This window comes from Apodemus sylvaticus, chromosome 19 (assembly GCF_947179515.1).
Source record: "Apodemus sylvaticus chromosome 19, mApoSyl1.1, whole genome shotgun sequence".
Taxonomy (NCBI): domain Eukaryota; kingdom Metazoa; phylum Chordata; class Mammalia; order Rodentia; family Muridae; genus Apodemus; species Apodemus sylvaticus.
Genome location: NC_067490.1, coordinates 17,432,890 through 17,451,555, shown reverse-complemented (window position 1 = coordinate 17,451,555; position 18,666 = coordinate 17,432,890). Strand labels below are relative to the sequence as shown.

The following is an 18,666-nucleotide window of genomic DNA, read 5'->3' as shown; positions in this document are numbered from 1 at the left end:
TGTTTGTAATAAACAAACTGCCCCACCTGCCCCAACACAGTGTCTAGTTGATGGGGAAGGCTTTCTTTGGTAAAAGAAAGACTAGTCAGCAAAAGCAATTTAAGGAAAGCTTGTATCTGTTTTGTTTCTCCCAGAGGGTAGGAAGCCGAGACAAGAGGGGCAAAAATGACTAGTCACAGTGAACAATGGGTACACCGTTATAAAGCCCAGAGCTGAATGCCATACTCAGCCTGCCCTTTTCCCTTGATCTCCAGTCCTGCGAGCCCCGCCCAGGGTATGGTATCCCTCGCTTTAAGTAAGGTTTGTTCCGCTTTAGTTTAACCTCTCTAGAGACTCCCTCACAGCTATGCCCAGAAGAATGTTTTCTAGGTTGCCCTAAGTGCAATCAAATTGATTACAGGAGAGTCACTATCCGTGGGGGTTGAGGGGAGGGTCTGAGCTAGGATAAAAGACAACTAGAACCTTAAGAATGAGGCAGCTAGTACCCACTGCCCCAAAGATGGTGTACTGGCTGGTTTTGTGTGTAAACTTGACACAAGCTGGAGTTATCACAGAGAAAGGAGCTTCAGGTGAGGAACTGCCTCCCTGAGATCCAGCTGTGGGGCATTTTCTCAATTAGTGATCAAGGCAGGAGGGCCTCTTGTGGGTGGTGCCATCCCTGGGCTGGTAGTCCTGGGTTCTATAAGAAAGCAAGCTGAGCAAGCCAGGGGAAGCAAGCCAGTAAGAAACATCTCTCCATGGCCTCTGCATCAGCTCCTGCTTCCCAACCTGCTTGAGTTCCAGTCCTGACCTCCTTTGATGATAAACAGCAATTTGGAACTGTAAGCTGAATAAATCCTCCCCCCCATCCCCCACCCCCCAGCTTGCTTCTTGGTCATGTTGTTTGTGCAGGAATAGAAACCCTGACTAAGACAGATGGGCACAGTGGAGTGACATGCTCCAGTAACTGTTAGGTAAATGCAAGTTCTCCTTTAACATTCAAGACAATTGTGTTCGGTAGAACTTGGGTCTTAAGTTGCTCTGATGTTGTTCTGAACGGTCGGATGTTCATGTGAGTGGGGGGCTTAGAGGGGCCACCTGGACATTTTTGAAATACAGAATTTCAGAAGAAGAGAGTCTCTCAAGCCAGAAGCAACACCCTGTCTGTTTCTATTTGACCACATCAGTTCTGCAGGTTGCTCTGTGGATGTAGTGTCATCCCCCCCCCAACCCCCCAATATTCACTTCCCTCACCCCTAATGGGAGAGTGAACAAACTTGATGCAATTCATAACAGAGCTGGAGAGACTAGGTTAAAGTTATAAACACGAAAAGTCATTCAGATATCAGAAAGCGGGCTGGAGGGCTGGAGAGACGGCTCAGTGGTTAAGAGCACTGGCTGCTCTTCCAGAGCTCCTGGGTTCAAGTCCCAGTAACCTCATCTGGTGTGTCTGAAGACAGCAACAGTGTACTCACATAAAATAAATCTTTAAGAGAGAAAGAAGAAAAGGAAGGAAGGAAGGAAGGAAGGAAGGAAGGAAAGGAAGGAAGGAAGGAAAGGGGGCTGGGAAGGTGACTCAGCAGTTAAGACCACATACTGCTCTCACAAAGGACCAGGGTTGAGTTTCTAGAATTCACAAGCAGTCAGTCGCGCATCTGTAACTATCGCTCCAGCAGGCCTGACATTCTTTATTGTCCTCCTTAAATACCGCACACATGCGACATCACACAAACAGATACACACCCAGGAATAAAACACAGTTTTTAAAAGCCAGCTCCCTGCTGAAAAGAAGTATGCAGAAGAGCAGAGGGAGCTCAGCGTTGTGCTATCTCCATGAAGCAGGTTTTTCTGTTGCTTGCTAATATTTTAGAATTAGAATTTTAGAACTAATTTAGAATATTGTAGAATTAATATTTGGGGACCTATTGGTCGTGGAGAAAGGCGTCCCCCACCTAGCGGCTTCCTTGAGCTTCGGTGTAAGTATATTTTGTTAGACTCCATCCCACCTGTGTCTGTCAATTTCTCTTGTCCTCCTCTCCAGGACATTCTGGCTCGGGTTTCTGCCTAGCACTCGAAGCCAGTTACTAATAACAGCCCAGTGAGCTGTGCGTCCACGGGGAGCAGATGGTGTTTTTGAAAGGAAGGGCAGCCATTCCCGTGACTTCGGACTTGGCTCAGTTGAACCCCTGAACGGTAAGTATTGCTTGCGCTTATATTTTTAAGTAGCGTTGACACAGGCAGAGGTGAGCGGAAAACACTTGTTTGCTTCTCGTAGGAAACCCTGAAGGGTAAAAGTTGCTGACTCCCAGAGCCCGGTTTCCACTGCCTGCATTTCAACATCCCCTCCAAAGTTTTACGAGGCCGATGATAAGGGAGATTAATGCATCAGAATACTACTCCTTTTGTTTGGGTTTTGGCTCACAGCGGGAAGAGCAGGTGATTAATAACGCTGGCTATAAATCCCTGGGCCGAGCGAGCTGTGGAGCTGCAGCTTGACACAACTCCCTGTGTTTCCTTCTCCAGACAGAATCTCAGTATTTTCAAAAGGAGTTTTTATTTATGGGAATCCACGCGGGAGAGCTGGGCCAGGCATGGCGGCCGGTTGTTATCCCCTGTTCTGGGTTGCTTACTAGCTTCGTAACCAACGGCTCTGTCTCTGCAGCCTCTTTGTGATGGTCACGTCTCAGTGGCCTGAGAAGTAGGTCACTGTGTTTTCTGTCTGGCAAGGGAGGACCCTGGAATTCAGAGAGCCAGATGCCTTGCCTGGTCCTCCTGGGCAGAGCTGACACCTGATATCTCAGTCCTTCGGGGCCGCACATTAGCATAGCTCTCTGCTTGGGGTAGACAGGTCTCATTCTTGCGCATGCGTACACTTCTAAATAGAAATTACTTTTGTGGTGGCGGACGCCTTTAAATCCCAGCACTTGGGAGGTAGAGGCAGGCAGATTTTTGAGTTCGAGACCAGCCTGGTCTATAAAGTGAGTTTCAGGACAACCAGGGCTACACAGAGAAACCCTGTCTCAAAACAAACAAACAAACAAACAACAAACAAACAAACAAACAAAAAACAAAAAATACCAAAGTGTTTTGGTTTTCGAGATACAGGGTTTCCCTGTGTATCCCCGGTGTCCTGGAACTCAGTCTGTAGACCAGGCTGGCCTCAATTCAGAGATCCACCTGCCTCTGCCTCCTGAGTTCTGGGAGGGATTACAGCTGTGCACTACCACCGTCCAGTATAGGTATAATCCTCACAGAGGTATTAAAGTGAATCTCAGTAACACAGAAAGTTACTGGGTGAGGGTGGTCATAAGACTGTACAGGGACTCAGCCCCCTCTGAGCCTCAGTTTCCTCATTTATGAAATGAATTATTACCTATCTTGCAGGGGCTTGGATATTTGGCAGTAATGCAATTTAGCAGCAGCTATGAGTCCTGCCAGCAGTGTTAATGTCGTCTATAAAAATCCCTCATTGAACGGATTTAATCTCCGGAATCATCTACCATTTCCAGTTCAGGGGCACAGCCTGCAAACACTTCGCTTGATAGGAAATATTAGTCTGAAAAACAAGTTCCTGTTAAACTGTCCCGCAGTTAAAGTCGTTAAGGTCTTCATTTTCAGGAGGGTACAGGCCACCGCTGTGGGTGGGTAGAAAGGTGCTGTCTTGCTCAACTTCCGGCTACGACTAGGATCTGTGATGATGGGGTAGTCCCACCTCTGAGCCTCCCAGTTTGGTGTGACCAACGCCCGCCTCTTCCCCTTTGTTGTGCCCTTCTGCGGATCTCTTAGCTCACACAGAATCGAAAGGAAGGCTGTCAGTGAACACCTGCTTCCCACAGCGAGACTCCAGGGGCAGGATGGGAAATGGCATCTGTGATTTCTTCTATAAGCCTGCCCTGCGCGAAGGTGTATTGAATTATCTGCCGTGTACAGCTATGGTCCTAGGCCAGAACAGCCCCTAAGCCATTCGTGTGGCGGGAGAATATGGTGATTTGATGAGTAAGTCCTGTGAGAAAGAGGGCTTCTTCATGATTCAGAACTCTTGGGGGACCCCAACCTGGGTATCGTAATCTTCATAATGGCTTTAATGAGCTTAGGGAAAAAATTGGTATAAAGAAACCTTTCTGGGTCTGGGTGGTGGCAGCAAAATGCTTGGTGCACGTGGATGAGGCCCTGCATTGAGAAGGGAAGGTGATGGGATACCAGGCCGGGAGGCTCAGGGGTGGGACCAACCTCATCATCACAGCCTCCCCGGAAAACCTGAGTATGGAGGCTGAAGTCATGGCTCAGTAGTTAAGATCACTGCTGCTCTTCCAGAAGACCCGGGTTCAGTTCCTGACACCCACATGGTGGCTCCCACCCCTCTCTAATTTCAGTTCCAGGAATCCAATGCCCTCTTCTGGTCTCCGTGGACACCAAGCACGCACTTGGTACACAGACATACATGCAGACAGAACACCCATATACGTATAAATTTTATTAAAGTTGCATCACCGTGCCTGTAACCATGGTGGTGAGGGAGCCTGTGGTGAGAAGCTGATGTCAGAGTTCACAGGCCAGCCAGGCCAGCCAATCAGGGAGTTCTGGCACAGCGAGAGATTTTATTTCCAAAATATATGAAGATGGAGAATGATAGAGGAAGACCAGCCACCTGATGCCAACATCTGGCCTCCATACATGCATGCACATATGGATGCACACATGTATGCACATATACATGCACATGTACATACATCCATGCACCCGTGCACCCATGCACACATATGGATGTACACACATATGGATGCACACATGTATATACATGCACACGTACACCTCCATATATGCATGCACACATACACACATGTGGATGCACACACACATGGATGCACACATGGATGCACATATACATGCACATGTACATACATCCATGTACCCGTGCACCCATGCACACATATGCATACACATGGATATATGTGCATAAACCATGCATATACATATATGTATGCATGTATGCATACCCCCACATCCATCCACATAAAGACATACCTCACCATACCTTTAGCCACTGAAATAATTGCTGCCAGTCTCATGCCTTCTCTAAAGGAAACCATAGTCTTGTTTAAACATGAACTGTTTTTCTCCAACCGTGCCTTCTGCATTCTTTTATTTTTTTTTCCTTTGAGACAGGGTTTCTCTGTGTAGCCCTGGCTGTACCTGTGGCCTGGAACTCACCTGTAGACCAGGCTGGCCTCGAACTCAGAAATCCACCTGCCTCCTCCTCTGCCTCCCAAGTGCTGGGATTAAAGGCATGCGCCACCACTGCCTGACTGCCTTCTGCATTCTTAACTAAACCTGCCCCCAGAGAACACCCAGAAGCTCTCAGAAATTATACATAAGCTGAAAAGTGTCTTATAACAGTGTTGGCAGCTCTCAACCTTCCCAATGCTGCGACCCTTTAAGTTGAGTTGTGGTGACCCCAACAATTGCTACTTCATAACTGTAATTTTGCTGCTGTTATGAATCATAATGTAAACATCTTTGTCTTCCAGTGGCCTCAGGTGACCCCTGGGAAAGGATCATTTAGTCCTCAAAGGGGGTCACGCCCCACAAGTTGAGAACTGATCTCAAGCTTTTTGCTTGTTTGTTTGTTTTTGTTTTTTTGTTTTTTGTTTTTTTGAGACAAGGTTTCTCTGTGTAGCCCTGGCTGTCCTGAAACTCACCTTTGTAGACCTGGCTGGCCTCGAACTCAGAAATCTGCCTGCCTCTGCCTCTGCCTCCCAAGTGCTGGGATTAAAGGCGTGTGCCACTACTGCCCAGCTGATCTCCAGCGTTTACCAAATGCTTTTATATGCTCAACCTCAAGGATTCTCCCCTCTCCACCCCTCATTCCCAACCCAGGAACAACACTCATCTGAGCAGCTAAGTTCTGCAAACAACACCGTCACGGCCACTACTATCCAGTCCCTTCAAATTCCCATTCCTCTTTCTTCAACTCACCTGAAGGATAGCGGTTGGGAGCTGTTGCATGTTGGGACTCTTTGCCAAGGCTGGTATGAAGAGTACCCAGCCAAAGCTCTGGGCATTTTGTTAGGCCAAGTAAGAGTGCTCTCTCTGTGTCAATCATGGAGAAGGTAGAAACGTAGTGGATGGTAACATTTTGACCATTTGGATTGCAGAGGGTTCCTAATATTGCTCACCCATACTTCTGTAATTTAAGGGTCAATATACATCTTATTTCGCGGTGAGAATGAGGTAGCTAGAACCCCCAGCCTCCAGGAACCCCAGGAGTAGATGGGATGAGGAAGAGGATGCTTTTGTTCATGAGAACAACAACAACAACAAAAAAAATAGTTCGTTTTAGGGCCAGGATGCTAGCTTTAAGCATCCGAGTCATGCAGAGCCACAGATGGGTGGGAGGTGTGTGTGGCCATAAATGTGTGGGACACGGCAGTGACAAGAGAAGAAAGAGAGGTCGAGGTGGAGTAGGGGAAGGAAATGGGCAGAGATGGTTTAGAATAAGAAGCCTTCTTCCCCTGGCTGGATACAGAGGAGGGCTGACTTTCTGATGACTCCATGATTCTGATGATTCACCTCGGTATTTATTGAGCACAAGGCAGCGTGCTAAGTTCTTGGCCTTTGTTATCAGTTCTGAGAAGCCACACGGTTAAGCCTGCGGCTTTGGTGTCAAATAGATTTCCTTCCAAAGTCCCAAGTCACAGCTTGTTCAGCGTATGACCTTGGATAGGCTATTGATCTTTCCTGGGCTTTGGTCTCTCCGACTGAGAGAAGATGGTGTTAATTTCCAACTGCTGGTTTTCATGAGTCTAACATCAAAGGGTGAAGGGTAAATTAACTCTAGCGATGAATCAAGACATTCGAGACTCGTGCCAGACAGATGTTATTGTCTGTTTGCCAGACAAAGTAATATCCCTCTTCCAAGGACCACAGAGTCAGTGGGGATCAAAACTAGTTCTATCCAGCTCCAACCCCAGTCTTCCCTTCTCCTCATTCACTGCTCAAATGTAGCCAAGAATGTCTTTGTTTTCAATTGGAGTTTGCCCTGTCGAGTTTGTCATGTAGCCCTGACCTGACAGATATTTTCCCGTTGTCCCTTCGTGGTTTACATTACTTGGAACTTTCTGGTTATATGTTGGCCTGAATCAGCTGGGTGGTGGTGGCGGCGGCACACGCCTTTAATCCCAGCACTCTGGGAGGCAAAGGCAGGCAGATTTCTGAGTTTGAGGCCAGCATGGTCTACAGAGTGAGTTCCAGGACAGCCAGGGCTATACAGAGAAACCCTGTCTTGGGGAAAAAAAACAAAACAAAAAATATGTTGGCCTGAATCAAAGATGCTGAGCTGGGGCAGGTGGTGGTGTTATGCTGTCTCCGTCAGGGTTTCTATTGCTGCACAAAACATCATGACCCAGAAGCAAGTTGGGGAAGAGAGAGAGGGTTTATTCCACTTCTACTTCCACATTGCTGTTCTTCACCGAAGGAAGTCAGGACTGGAACTCAAGCAGGTCAGGAAGCAGGAACTGATGCAGAGGCCATGGAGTTGATGTTCCTTACTGGCTTGCTTCCCCATGGCTTGCTCAGCCTGCTCTCTCATAGAACCCAGAACCACCAGCAGCACCGCCCACAATGGGCTGGACCCTACTCCACTGATCCCTAATTGAGAAAATGCCCCACAGCTGGATCTCATGGAGGCATTTTCTCAACTGAAGCGCCTTTCTCTGTGATAACTCCAGCTTGTGTCAAGTTGATACAAAACCAGCCAGTACATATATATGGTGTGTGTGTGTGTGTGTGTGTGTGTGTGTGTGTGTGTGTGAGAGAGAGAGAGAGAGAGAGAGAGAGAGAGAGAGCACAGATTATTTACATATAATGAACTCTGGCAAAACACAGACCAACTGTTATGAATGTTCAAAAGGTGCTAAGCACTTAGGACCCCCACCTCTGAAAATGATGACCAGTGACCCTGACCAAGTCTGTACCTCTCGAAACCTCATGTGTCAAATGAGAAGATGGTTAAAAAAAAAAATATCTTTCTAGCTCTGCAGCTCTTAAATACTTTCACTACTAATCAATTCTCTTTGCTAGGAGGAGGAAAATCACCTTGAAATTATGTCTTAATCAATAAGCATGTTATGGCAATCAGGACCTCAACCGTTTTATTGGCATAGGTCATTCCTTTATTTTATACATGTTTTCTCTGACCCACAGTTCCTAGTGATCAAATCTTTACTCAGTATTAGGTTCCCTTCCTGATGCGATTCGACTTTGGTCATCATTGAATGGGACCTTCGAGAGCCCAGAAAGTATAACTTGAGCTGACAGGTCAGAAGTTTATAGAGCATCCAAAATCTATTTACTATTGAAGATGCACAAATTTTTCAGTTAATTCCCAAATCACTTAAATTCAGGCCCCTCAGTGACTTCAAATATAAACAACTTCGGGCCCTGACAGTCCTGTGCCAAATGTCTGTGAGCTGCCAACAGCACGACTCAGCTCCCCCATCACAAGCAAGCACTGAAAAATAAAAAGAGCAAAACCATCTCGACAGAAGTTTCACAGAACTTGTCAAGTTCAAAAACGCAATGCCAATGAACAGAACCCTCGCTGGAACACGAAGCACTTTCCAAACTGAGGCAAATTGAAAACACTCAGCTTTGAGGTCTCCTTGTTTAAATATCTTTCTGAGAAAATTAGTCTATGTTTCTCTCATTGTGCTTTTCATTTGAACAAGACCACAGAGTCTTCCAGGAATGCATCTATTTTAAACATAATTGTAAGTCAATGCTTGTTGAAAACCAGCTAGTGTCACAGACTTGTCTGGTCTGTCACCCAGGTTCCGTACATGGGCCCACCTTCCAGGAACCTGGATCTGTCGCCTATAGGATCATGCGGGTGACTGACAGATAGGGCCAGGCAGGTGACAGGTGGAGACAGGCAGGTGATAGGTGGAACCAGGCAGGTGACAGTTGTGATAGGGCATGACTTGTGATGTGTCCAGTACATGCAAGACCGGTTCTGAGCTCAGGGCAGATCTCAGAAGAAGCAATGCTCATTCTCAAGGTAAGGAAGAGTCTTGACAGCTTTAAGTATTTAGGTCCTGAAGGAGCCTGCAGGTGATTGGCTGAACAACATGTTAGTCTATAACTAATTATTGCTGCCGGGCACTAAATGTTGACTTTCTAGACACAGATGTCCATTGAATTCTCCCACCATACTAAAAGAAAGAGGCTCTCAGCATCGTAGGTTGCAAACATGCTAGCTGATGTGAGGGAGTCGGGGTGAATGGCTGAGGTCCCACGGTAACTGATGTTCAAATCTTGTCAGTTTGAATTTAGATCTCTCAACCACTGTAACCTACTGTCATTCTCTTGTGGCTAGTGAATGGTCAGGAGAGGACCAAGGAGGAAAACCAGTCAGTGGTCAGGGACAATAGATATGGGTTGACATTTACTCCATTGGGACATGTACCCATGGGATCCTACCGTTTGGGAGGTACGGGAAGACTGTCACTTTGAGGCCAGCCTGGACCGCATTTAGAGTCCACGACAAGCCTGGACTGCAAGGGAAAACCAAGCCAAACAAGACAACTTCAGACCGCACCACCGCGAGCCCGTGCTCTTGATCCTGTGGTCTGAGGAAGGTCCCACTGGCTGAGGGCAGATTTCCTGAGATAAAACAACTATTCGCCACTGTAAGAATATTCTGGAAAATCCATGCTTGTCAGACTCCCAAGTACACACACCGTCGTCCCACGAGCCATTCACAGGGGAATGTGGCTATTGCTGTCATCCGGCATGACCAGGTTCCCCTGCAATCGTGACCCATTCTGAAAAAACCTCTCATCCAAAAGCATTACCCAGGCAGCGGACTTGCAAGTGTGGCATCTGGAAGGAGAAGAGAGTTCTGGGTGTGTCTGGATCCATCCCCCACCCCCAGGAGGCTGGCAGCTGTGGACCACTCAGTGTCCTGGAACTGACCACAGTACACGGAAGGGCCCACCTCTCTGCCGAGCAATACTTAAAACTTACTGCCCCATATTTTTCAATGGTCTCACTCTGCAATATGCTTCTCAAGGAGACATATGTGAATATTATTTTAACCGTTAGGTGTTGATGAAGACACGGAACAGGTTTAGAAAACTCTGTCCAAAAAAAAAATTTTTTTTGAAGCGTAACTCTCATCTCTCATGTTTAAGAGTCTTCACTAAATCCAAGGAAAAGCAGTCTGTCTTTCTTTCTTTCTTTCTTTCTTTCTTTCTTTCTTTCTTTCTTTCTTTCTTTCTTTCTTTCTTTCTTTCTTTCTTTCTTTCTTTTTTTTCAAGGCAGGGTTTCTCTGTGTAGCCCTAGCTGTCCTGGAACTCACTCTGTAGACCAGGCAGGCCTCACACTCAGAAATCCACTTGCCTCTGCCTCCCAAGTGCTGGGATTAAAGGCGTGCGCCACCACTGCCAGACTAAGCAGTTTCTTTTGACAGTACAAGAGACTCACAAAGCACGCTCTGTTCTTTGCCTTGATCAAAAAGAAAAAAGGAAAAAAAAAATCCACACCTAAGGGAAGGGGAAGTGTAAGAGAAGAATGAACTAGAAATGCTGTTATGTAATGAGGTGTTTTGTTTGGTTGCTTTTTGTTTTCTTTTTTTTTCCTCAGGGGACCAAAGCAGTTAGAAAATACACTATAAGGGCTGGAAAGATGGCTCAGTTGGTAAGAGCACTGACTGATCTTCCAGAGGTCCTGAGTTCAAATCCCAGCAACCACATGATGGCTCACATCCATCCATAATGAGCTCTGATGCCCTCTTCTGGAGTATCTGAAGACAGCTACAGTGTACTCACATATAATAAATAAATAAATCTAAAAACAAAAACAAAAAACCCAAACAAAACAAAAAAAAAAAAAAAAAGAAAGAAAGAAAGAAAAAAGAAAATCCACCATACAGGTGGTTCCATGAATCAGTATTTATTTCCATATGGCCGGGGCTGTCTCTGTCGCCACTCCCTGCCATTGGATCCCCTTCCCCTACCTGGATTTTCTGGTTGGACCTCAGTAGGAGAGGATGTGTATAGTCCTGCTGAGACTAGATCTCCTAGGCTGGGTTGGTACCCAAGGGGGCTTCTCATTCTCTGAGGGGATAGAGGGATGGGGGAGGGGAATATAAGGGTGAGATTGGGAGGAGAGCAGGGGAGGGGGCCTGTGATTGGGACCTGAAGTGAACCTTAAAAAATTATTTTTAAAAAAGGAAAAGATATCCATGGCTTAGAAGCAAGGGCTTGCAAGCTGGGAACAGCAGAGAGAAGAAACACAGTGAAACTAAGCATGTGAACCAAGACCCTGTATCCTTTCTATACATCTCACTCTGCGGATGAGGCCTCTTGTCTAGCTGTCCGGTCAACAAGCAAACTGGGTGGTGAATTCTTTGTACCAATATCTTGACAGAGTCAAAGGGAAACTTCCAAGTTTATAAGACTGAATGCTAATATCTACTCTATTTTTAATGTAACAGTCTAAAAGATGCTTCACAGACTCCCCTGGCCTCTGAAAATAGGGAACAGACCAGCAGAAGTATCCGTGTGGGAGGAAGGGTTATTTTTTGTGCTTCTGTGTGAAATAAACTTGACCCCAACTAACCTAGAGTTTACCACTGGACATCAAAGGTCCTGTCTTGTGATTTTTCTTTTGACTTGCACTTGTGATCAAAACAAAGTCTGGATAGGTTGATAGGGCATGCAGCAAAGATACACATGCATCCCACATAAGTCAGCAAGTTAAAAAAAAATACTCATGGATCAGAAACAACAACTAGGAAATAATTTTCCTAAAAATGCATGCTACTAAATAGCTTACCACCCAGGGATACTCATTATATCCTAAAGTAGAGAAAAAAAAATGTTATCGAAGAATCGTGATATTCAAATGTTTTTGTCCACAGTTAAACTTGTGTGTGTTTATGCTGACACAAGGGCTGCTGGGACAACGTTGGGACATGCTTCTCCTGGAGATTCAGATCTAGAAACCAAGGGGAAGAGACAAACAGGACACAGCCAAGTTCCTGTCCGTCATGGCGCTTTGAATGAAGTGGGAACATGTTTACTTCCCCCAAGCCATCTTATCAACGATATATTTTCATGGGAAAATTTCATGTTCTTTGGGTTCATATTCATTGTAATGACAGCTCTCACCAAACCGGTCACTGTGGGTGCCTTTAATTTAACAGAGCAGGAAGAAGACATTACTTTTTCTGGCTACCTAAGATTGTAAGAGCAAAACCTTTTAACTTAAATGGGCCTGAGAAGGGTAAACAGCAGGGGAGGATGGGAATCCCCCACGGACCTTCCACCAACCACATATTTTTTCTTGCCTCTTTCTCCAACATCAATACTTCAACCATGTAGACCACGATACATACAGAAGGATGTACTAAACTCATATGTACAGGGTTTCCTTATTTCTTTCAAGGGGATTGATCTTGTTTTGTTTCCATTTTGGACTTGGAGAAGAGGTCCAGCTATATAGCCCAGGCTAGCCTGGGAGGAGGCTACTATGTAGCCTGAACTAGCCCTAGAACTCACAATTTCCCTTTCCCAGCCTGCTGAGATTACAGGCATATGCTACACCGTGCTCTAGGTACAGGCTAACACATAGTTTGAAGGTAATTGTGACTATGTTGACAAGAAGTGAAACCTGTCTGGAGGCTCTTCCTGTCACTCCTTAGTCACCTCTGCCCCGTGATGGGCGATCTTGATTTTGAACAGGACTGCATTTGGAACCCTCCTGGGAGCACACCTCTGGGTATATATTTGAAGGTGCTTTCAGTGAGGTTTAACTGAGGCACGGAGACCCATCCTAAATAGTCATAGCCCTGAATAGACTGAATGCAAAGGAGAAATGAGTTAAGACCAGTATTCATCTCTCTCTGTTTTTTGATGGCAGTTGCAGCATGGCCAGCTACTTCAAGGTCCTGCTTTACCACGAGGGATTGTATCCCCTCAAACCATGAGCTCAGATAAGCCCCACCCCCTCAAATCACTTCTTGTCACATGTGTTGTTCCAAGGAGAACGTTAATTCAGTATCCATTCCCTTCTTCATCCATTGCTCTTTAAACCATCACAGCCCAGGAATGTATGTACTCAACTGGACACGGTGCCCAAACATACTACCTTATGTAAACGTCTTCAAGTTGACGCTGAGTATTTGCTTTAGTGCCTTGCTTAGTGAGATTCGATTTTGTTTTTGGAAGGTCCATCCTAGTTTTACATTTTACTGTAGTTTAATTTCTATCATAGTATGTGTATTAGTCAGGGTTCTCTAGAGTCACAGAACATATGGGTAGTCTCTATATAATAAGGAATGATTTACATTCTGTAGTCCAACTCCCCAACAATGGTCAGCAGCAGCTGGAAGTCCAAGGATCTAGCAGTTGCTCAGTCCCACAAGGCAAGCAGGTGAAGAAGAAAGAACAAATCTTCCTTCTTCCAAAGTCCTTATATAGGTTTCCAGCAGAGGGTGTGGTTCAGATTAAAGGGGTGTGCCACCACACCTGCATCTGGGACTTGCTTCATCCCAGATGACCTTGAACTCAGAGATTCATAGCCACTTCTTAATCTTCTGGGATCCATAGCCACTGTGCCTCAAGATCTCCAAGCCAAGATCCAGGTCAGAAACTTGTATCTCCCAGCCTTTAGATTAGGATCACTGGTGAGCCTCCCAATTCTGGATTGTAGCTCATTCCAGATAGAGTCAAGTTGACAACCAGGAAGAGCCACGACAGTATGACATTCCATTTTATATCTAGGCTACCACTTACCTCTGTGCCCCCAAGCTGTAGGGAGCACAGAGAGCCCTGAGTAAATGTGTATTGTTGACATGGGCGTGGCCAATGTCAGCAACCCCAAGAGTCTCAGACCTTTGAAGAAAATGGCAAAGCCATTTCCCCTAGGGTGAGGCTCAGAGGGAGACTGTAAATGGCCTGTGTGTGGATAGTGACAGTATTTGCAGAGACTGCCCACCACAGCTTTCTCCCGCTGGATGTTTATGGCATGAAGATGGCTTCCCTACAGAGACTATGCCTACTAAAATTTGCTAGTCCTTGATCCAGCTGTGTACCATAATTCTCCTTTATCTATATGCAGTAACTCCTTGTCCTTATCTGTGTGTAATAACCCCCTCTCTCTTATACTAAATACACGGAGCTTCCAGAATGCTGTGGTTTCTCCAGCTAAGAGCCCAGACCAGCTGATCCCAGCTCGTCTGTGTTTCTGACCATATTCGTTCTTTTAATTCCCTTGCTGCCCAGTGAGGTCCAAGTCCCTAGAAGTCATGTGTGGACATGACACCTAGGCCATGGGGTTGTTTGTCCCCCAGTTGAAGTTATCATGAAGATCATTTGGAAATATGGCTTTTCTGAAGGAAGCTGGGAGGTTCTTTCAAAGAGAATGACGCATAGGCGTGTAAGGGACGTTGTGACCATTTAAGAATATTTAAGCATCACCTTCTAAGTGATGTTTCTATGATTTCATGGTGTGCATTATCATTTTAATAATATAGTATGTTCTCTCTATAGCTGAGTAATGGTTTGATGACCATTCCTTATCTTCTATTTGGTTTTTCTGCAATTCAAATAATTCAAATGTTACCTGTATGCATTTAGTTGGTAAAAGTGTTAAGTATGTGATTTATTTCCCATAATCCTCACCTATTTGCCTGATACAGAATAGAGATGGAGACCCCTCCCCACCCATCCCATACTCTCAAACTTCTTGACTGTCATACTCTACAACTGGAAGATTCCAAGTTTGATTCTGACAGGCTGTGATGCACTAAAAGGGTGTTTATGTTAAAAGGACTGTTTATAGGTACTATACATTGAAACATGAATAAACTTTATGTTGAGACCCAGAGTCCTTACCCAGCATATATCACATGTATATGAAGAGTAAAAATCAAGAAAAAATTTAAAATTTTACTGGTCCCAATAACTTTTGAAAAGAAGTAACTTATCCTGTGCAGAGAAACAGCTTATCAGAGAGCTGTGATATGGTGATTTAGGTGGGGGAAACAAAAACATATTGAGTTCTGTTGAGCACAATGCCAACTTTATATTCAGGACACAAGCTACATGTCTTAGTTTGGGTTTCCATTGCTGAAAAGAGACACCATGACCAAGGCAACTCATATAAGGGACAACATTTAATTGGGGCTGGCTTACGGGTTCAGAGGGTCAGTCCATTATCATCAAGGTGGGAGCAAGGCAGTGTCTAGCCAAGAGTTCTACGTCTTGATCTGAAAGCAGTCGGAAGACTGACTCTTAGGCAGGTAGGACTGTTTCTTGCGCAATTGGTGAGCCTGAGCACAGGAGACCTCCAAATCCCACCCCTACAGTGTCACACTTCCTCCAACAGAGCCATACCTCCCAACCGTACCACTCCCTATGGGCCAAGCATATTCAAACCACCACAGTACATAAAGGTTGATTCAATGCTTGAGGGGAACAACGGCCATATTTACAGCCTAGTTGTTGTTGTTGTTGTTGTTATAAATCCACTCTCTTATTTTCTACTCTGTAAAGTTCGTAATATTTAAATACCAACCCAGTAGTCGTGAAAGCTGTAGTCTCTTACATAGAGATATATTTATGTTTTGCTGTAAAGAGATTGAAGCGTTTGTTCAAATACAATTTCAAGTGAATTGTTTCCTTAGAAAGTATAGTGGAAGTTTGCCCTACAAGGAAAATCCTTCAGTTTGGTTTAATATTTCTGTTAAGATTTTAGTTTTTAAGACACCTAATTCTGTCTTAAAATATATTGGAAGTGTCCTGTTCTCCCATCTTCAGCAGTCTTCCGTGTGCTCTTTAAAGTCCTGTAGCAGTTTCCAGAGCAGGGCGATGTGCCTCTGTGTACCGGGCTGCTTTACAGTCCAATTAAACCTTCTGTGTGCTTTGACACAGGAACTAAGGTTGCTAGGAGAACACCTGTGCCCGCAGCACATTAGTCCAGCAGAGAGCAGGAGAGGAGAGCTGGAAACTGGTAGAGCTGTGTTATCTGCCACCTCCTGAGGCGCTCAGGTGAGAACCAGTCTCTCTTGCTATCCCTGTCTCCACCTCTTCTCTGTTACTCTTATTTTTCCGCTTTTGGAGAGTGTCTTAGTTAGGGTTTCCATTACATGTGTAAGAGACACCATGACCACAGCAATTCTTATAAAGGACAACAGTTAATTGGGGATGGCTTACAGGTTTTTGTGGTTCAGTCCATTATCATCATGGTGGGAAGCATAGCAGTGTTCAGGCAGGCATGGTGCTAGAGGAGCTGAGAATTCTAAATATCTATCCAAAGGAAATCAGGTACAGACTATCTCTTCTGTATTGGGTGGAGCTTCAAAGCCCACGCCCACAGTGACACACCTCCTTCAACAGGCCACACCTCCTAATAGTGCCACTTCCTGGGCCAAGTCCCTGTGTGTGTGTGTGTGTGTGTGTGTGTGTGTGTATGCAGACTCTCAGTTTAAAGCTTGGGAAAGGATCCATTTGCCTGCTCATTTTCTGGAAAGGAAGTTAAGAATGCTGTTAAACCACTACTAGACAGTTCAGTTAAAAAGTTCCTGCAAGGGGCTGGAGAGGTGGCTCAATGGTTAAGAGCACTAACTGCTCTTCCAGAGGTCCTTAGCTCAATTTCCAGCAACCACATGGTGGCTCACAACCATCTGTAATAGGATGCGATGCCCTCTTCTGGAGTGTCTGAAGACAGCTGCAGTGTACTCATAAATTTTTAAGCAATGTTCTGCCATGTGAAAAACCAATCATGGATTAGGACTGCTTAAGATTCCAGCTGTTCAAAACAATAACATAAAAGTTTCTACCACCCAGAGACATGGAAGAAAGTATGCTTGATGGTTGCCTCAGTCGGGGTTTCTATTCCTGCTCAAACATCATGACCAAGAAGCAAATTGGGGAGGAAAGGGTTTATTCAGCTTACACTTCCACATTGCTGTTCATCACCAAAGGAAGTCAGGACTGGAACTCAAGCAGGTCAGGAAGCAGGAGCTGATGCAGAGGCCATGGAGGGATGTTCCTTACTGGCTTGCTCAGTTTGCTTTCTTATAGAACTTTCTTATAGACTACCAGTCCAGAGATGGTACCATCCACAAGTGATCCCTTCCCCCTTGATCACTAATCGAGAAAATGACCCACAGCTGGATCTCATGGAGGCATTTCCCCATCTGAAACTCCTTTCTCTGTGATAACTCCAGTCTGGGTCAAGTTGACACACAAAACCAGCCAGTACAATTGACCCATTGTCAACTTGACACACAACCACATCACCATTAAGCCTTAACCCTTACTTTCTTATTCATCCCCAAGATCTAAATAATGTTAAAAGTCCCACAGTCTTTACATATTAAAAGTTCGATCCCTTTAAAATGTCCAATATTTTTTAAAATTCAAGGTCTTTTAAAATTCCAGTTCTCTAAACTGTGGGCTCCACTAAAATACTTTCTTTCATCAAGAGGGAAAAATATCAGGGCACAGTCACAATCAAAAGCAAAACTCAAGCTCCAATGGTTCAATGTCTGGGATCCAACTCACGATCTTCAGGGCACCTCCAAGGGCTTGGGTCACTTCTCCAGCTCTGCCCTTTGTAGCACACACCCTGTCTTCTAGGCTCCAGCTGCCTGTGCTCCACTGCTGCTGCTGCTTTTGGTGGTCATCTCATGGCACTGGCATCTCTAAAACACTGCTGTTTTCCGCTGTAACTAAGCTTCACCAATAGCCTCTCATAGGCACTTTTCATGGCGCCAAGCCTCAACTCCTATGCATGACCCCTTAAATGCTGGGCCATCAGTTGCATTGCATAAATTTAAATAAAACCAAGAAAGCTAAGGGCTATGATGTAAAGTCACCAAAATGGGTGAAAAATCTCTTAGTTTACTGATTGGCTATAAATAGATGGAGCATTCCCAGGAAGGTTTGTCTTCATCCAAAGAAATAAGGAATCTACACTACTGCAGGGTGCTTACTGCCTTCTTTCTGTTTTCTAGGGAGCGGGAGTGTCTGAACATGAGTGGCAAAAGCTGGATATTAATTTCCACTACTTCACCCCAGAGCCTGGAAGATGAGATTCTGGGACGGCTTCTGAAAATTCTCTTTGTTCTGTTCATTGACTTAATGTCCATTATGTATGTCGTCATAACGTCCTAGAAACCCGACTTCCTTTGTTCTGTGTGTAAATTTCAAACAATGCCAACGAATAAAGATCTACATTTTAATATGATGTATGGCATTGAGTTGGTGATATCACCCGTTTACTCGAGAAACTAGACACTCGATAAATACGTTTCTTGGTCCTTTACCATTTTTTTTTCTAAATAGGATTCGCGTAGATCAGAATGGGATTTCTTTTTTTGTGCAGCCTTCACACTCTTACAAGTAAAACATTAGCCAAGTATGGCAATGCACGTCTTTAATCATAGCATTTAGGAGGGGTAGATTTCTGTGAGTTCAAAGCTTGCCTGGTCTACATAGTGAGTTCTAGGACATTCAGGGCTCCGTAGAGAGACCTTGTCTCACTCTACCCCCCACCTCCAAAAGAGAATAAAATACTGATATTTTTTCTTTGAATGTCATTGTTATTCAGAATACAGAGTAAAGCTGGTAGGCAAAATTACAAGTGAAGTTGTATTTATAAGGATTTATATGGCTCTAT

The 18,666-nt window shown here is 45.0% G+C and overlaps 1 protein-coding gene across 1 annotated transcript; it reads left to right on the top strand.

The window, feature by feature from the left end:
* Positions 1-716: 716 nt before the first annotated feature.
* Mrln (myoregulin) lies at positions 717-18,234 on the top strand. Its single transcript, XM_052163657.1, has 4 exons — positions 717-821; positions 2,021-2,172; positions 15,915-16,031; positions 18,002-18,234. Exon 4 carries the CDS (start codon positions 18,021-18,023, stop codon positions 18,159-18,161), a length of 141 nt encoding a protein of 46 aa, XP_052019617.1. The 5' UTR covers positions 717-821; positions 2,021-2,172; positions 15,915-16,031; positions 18,002-18,020; the 3' UTR covers positions 18,162-18,234.
* The last annotated feature ends 432 nt before the right edge of the window (positions 18,235-18,666 follow it).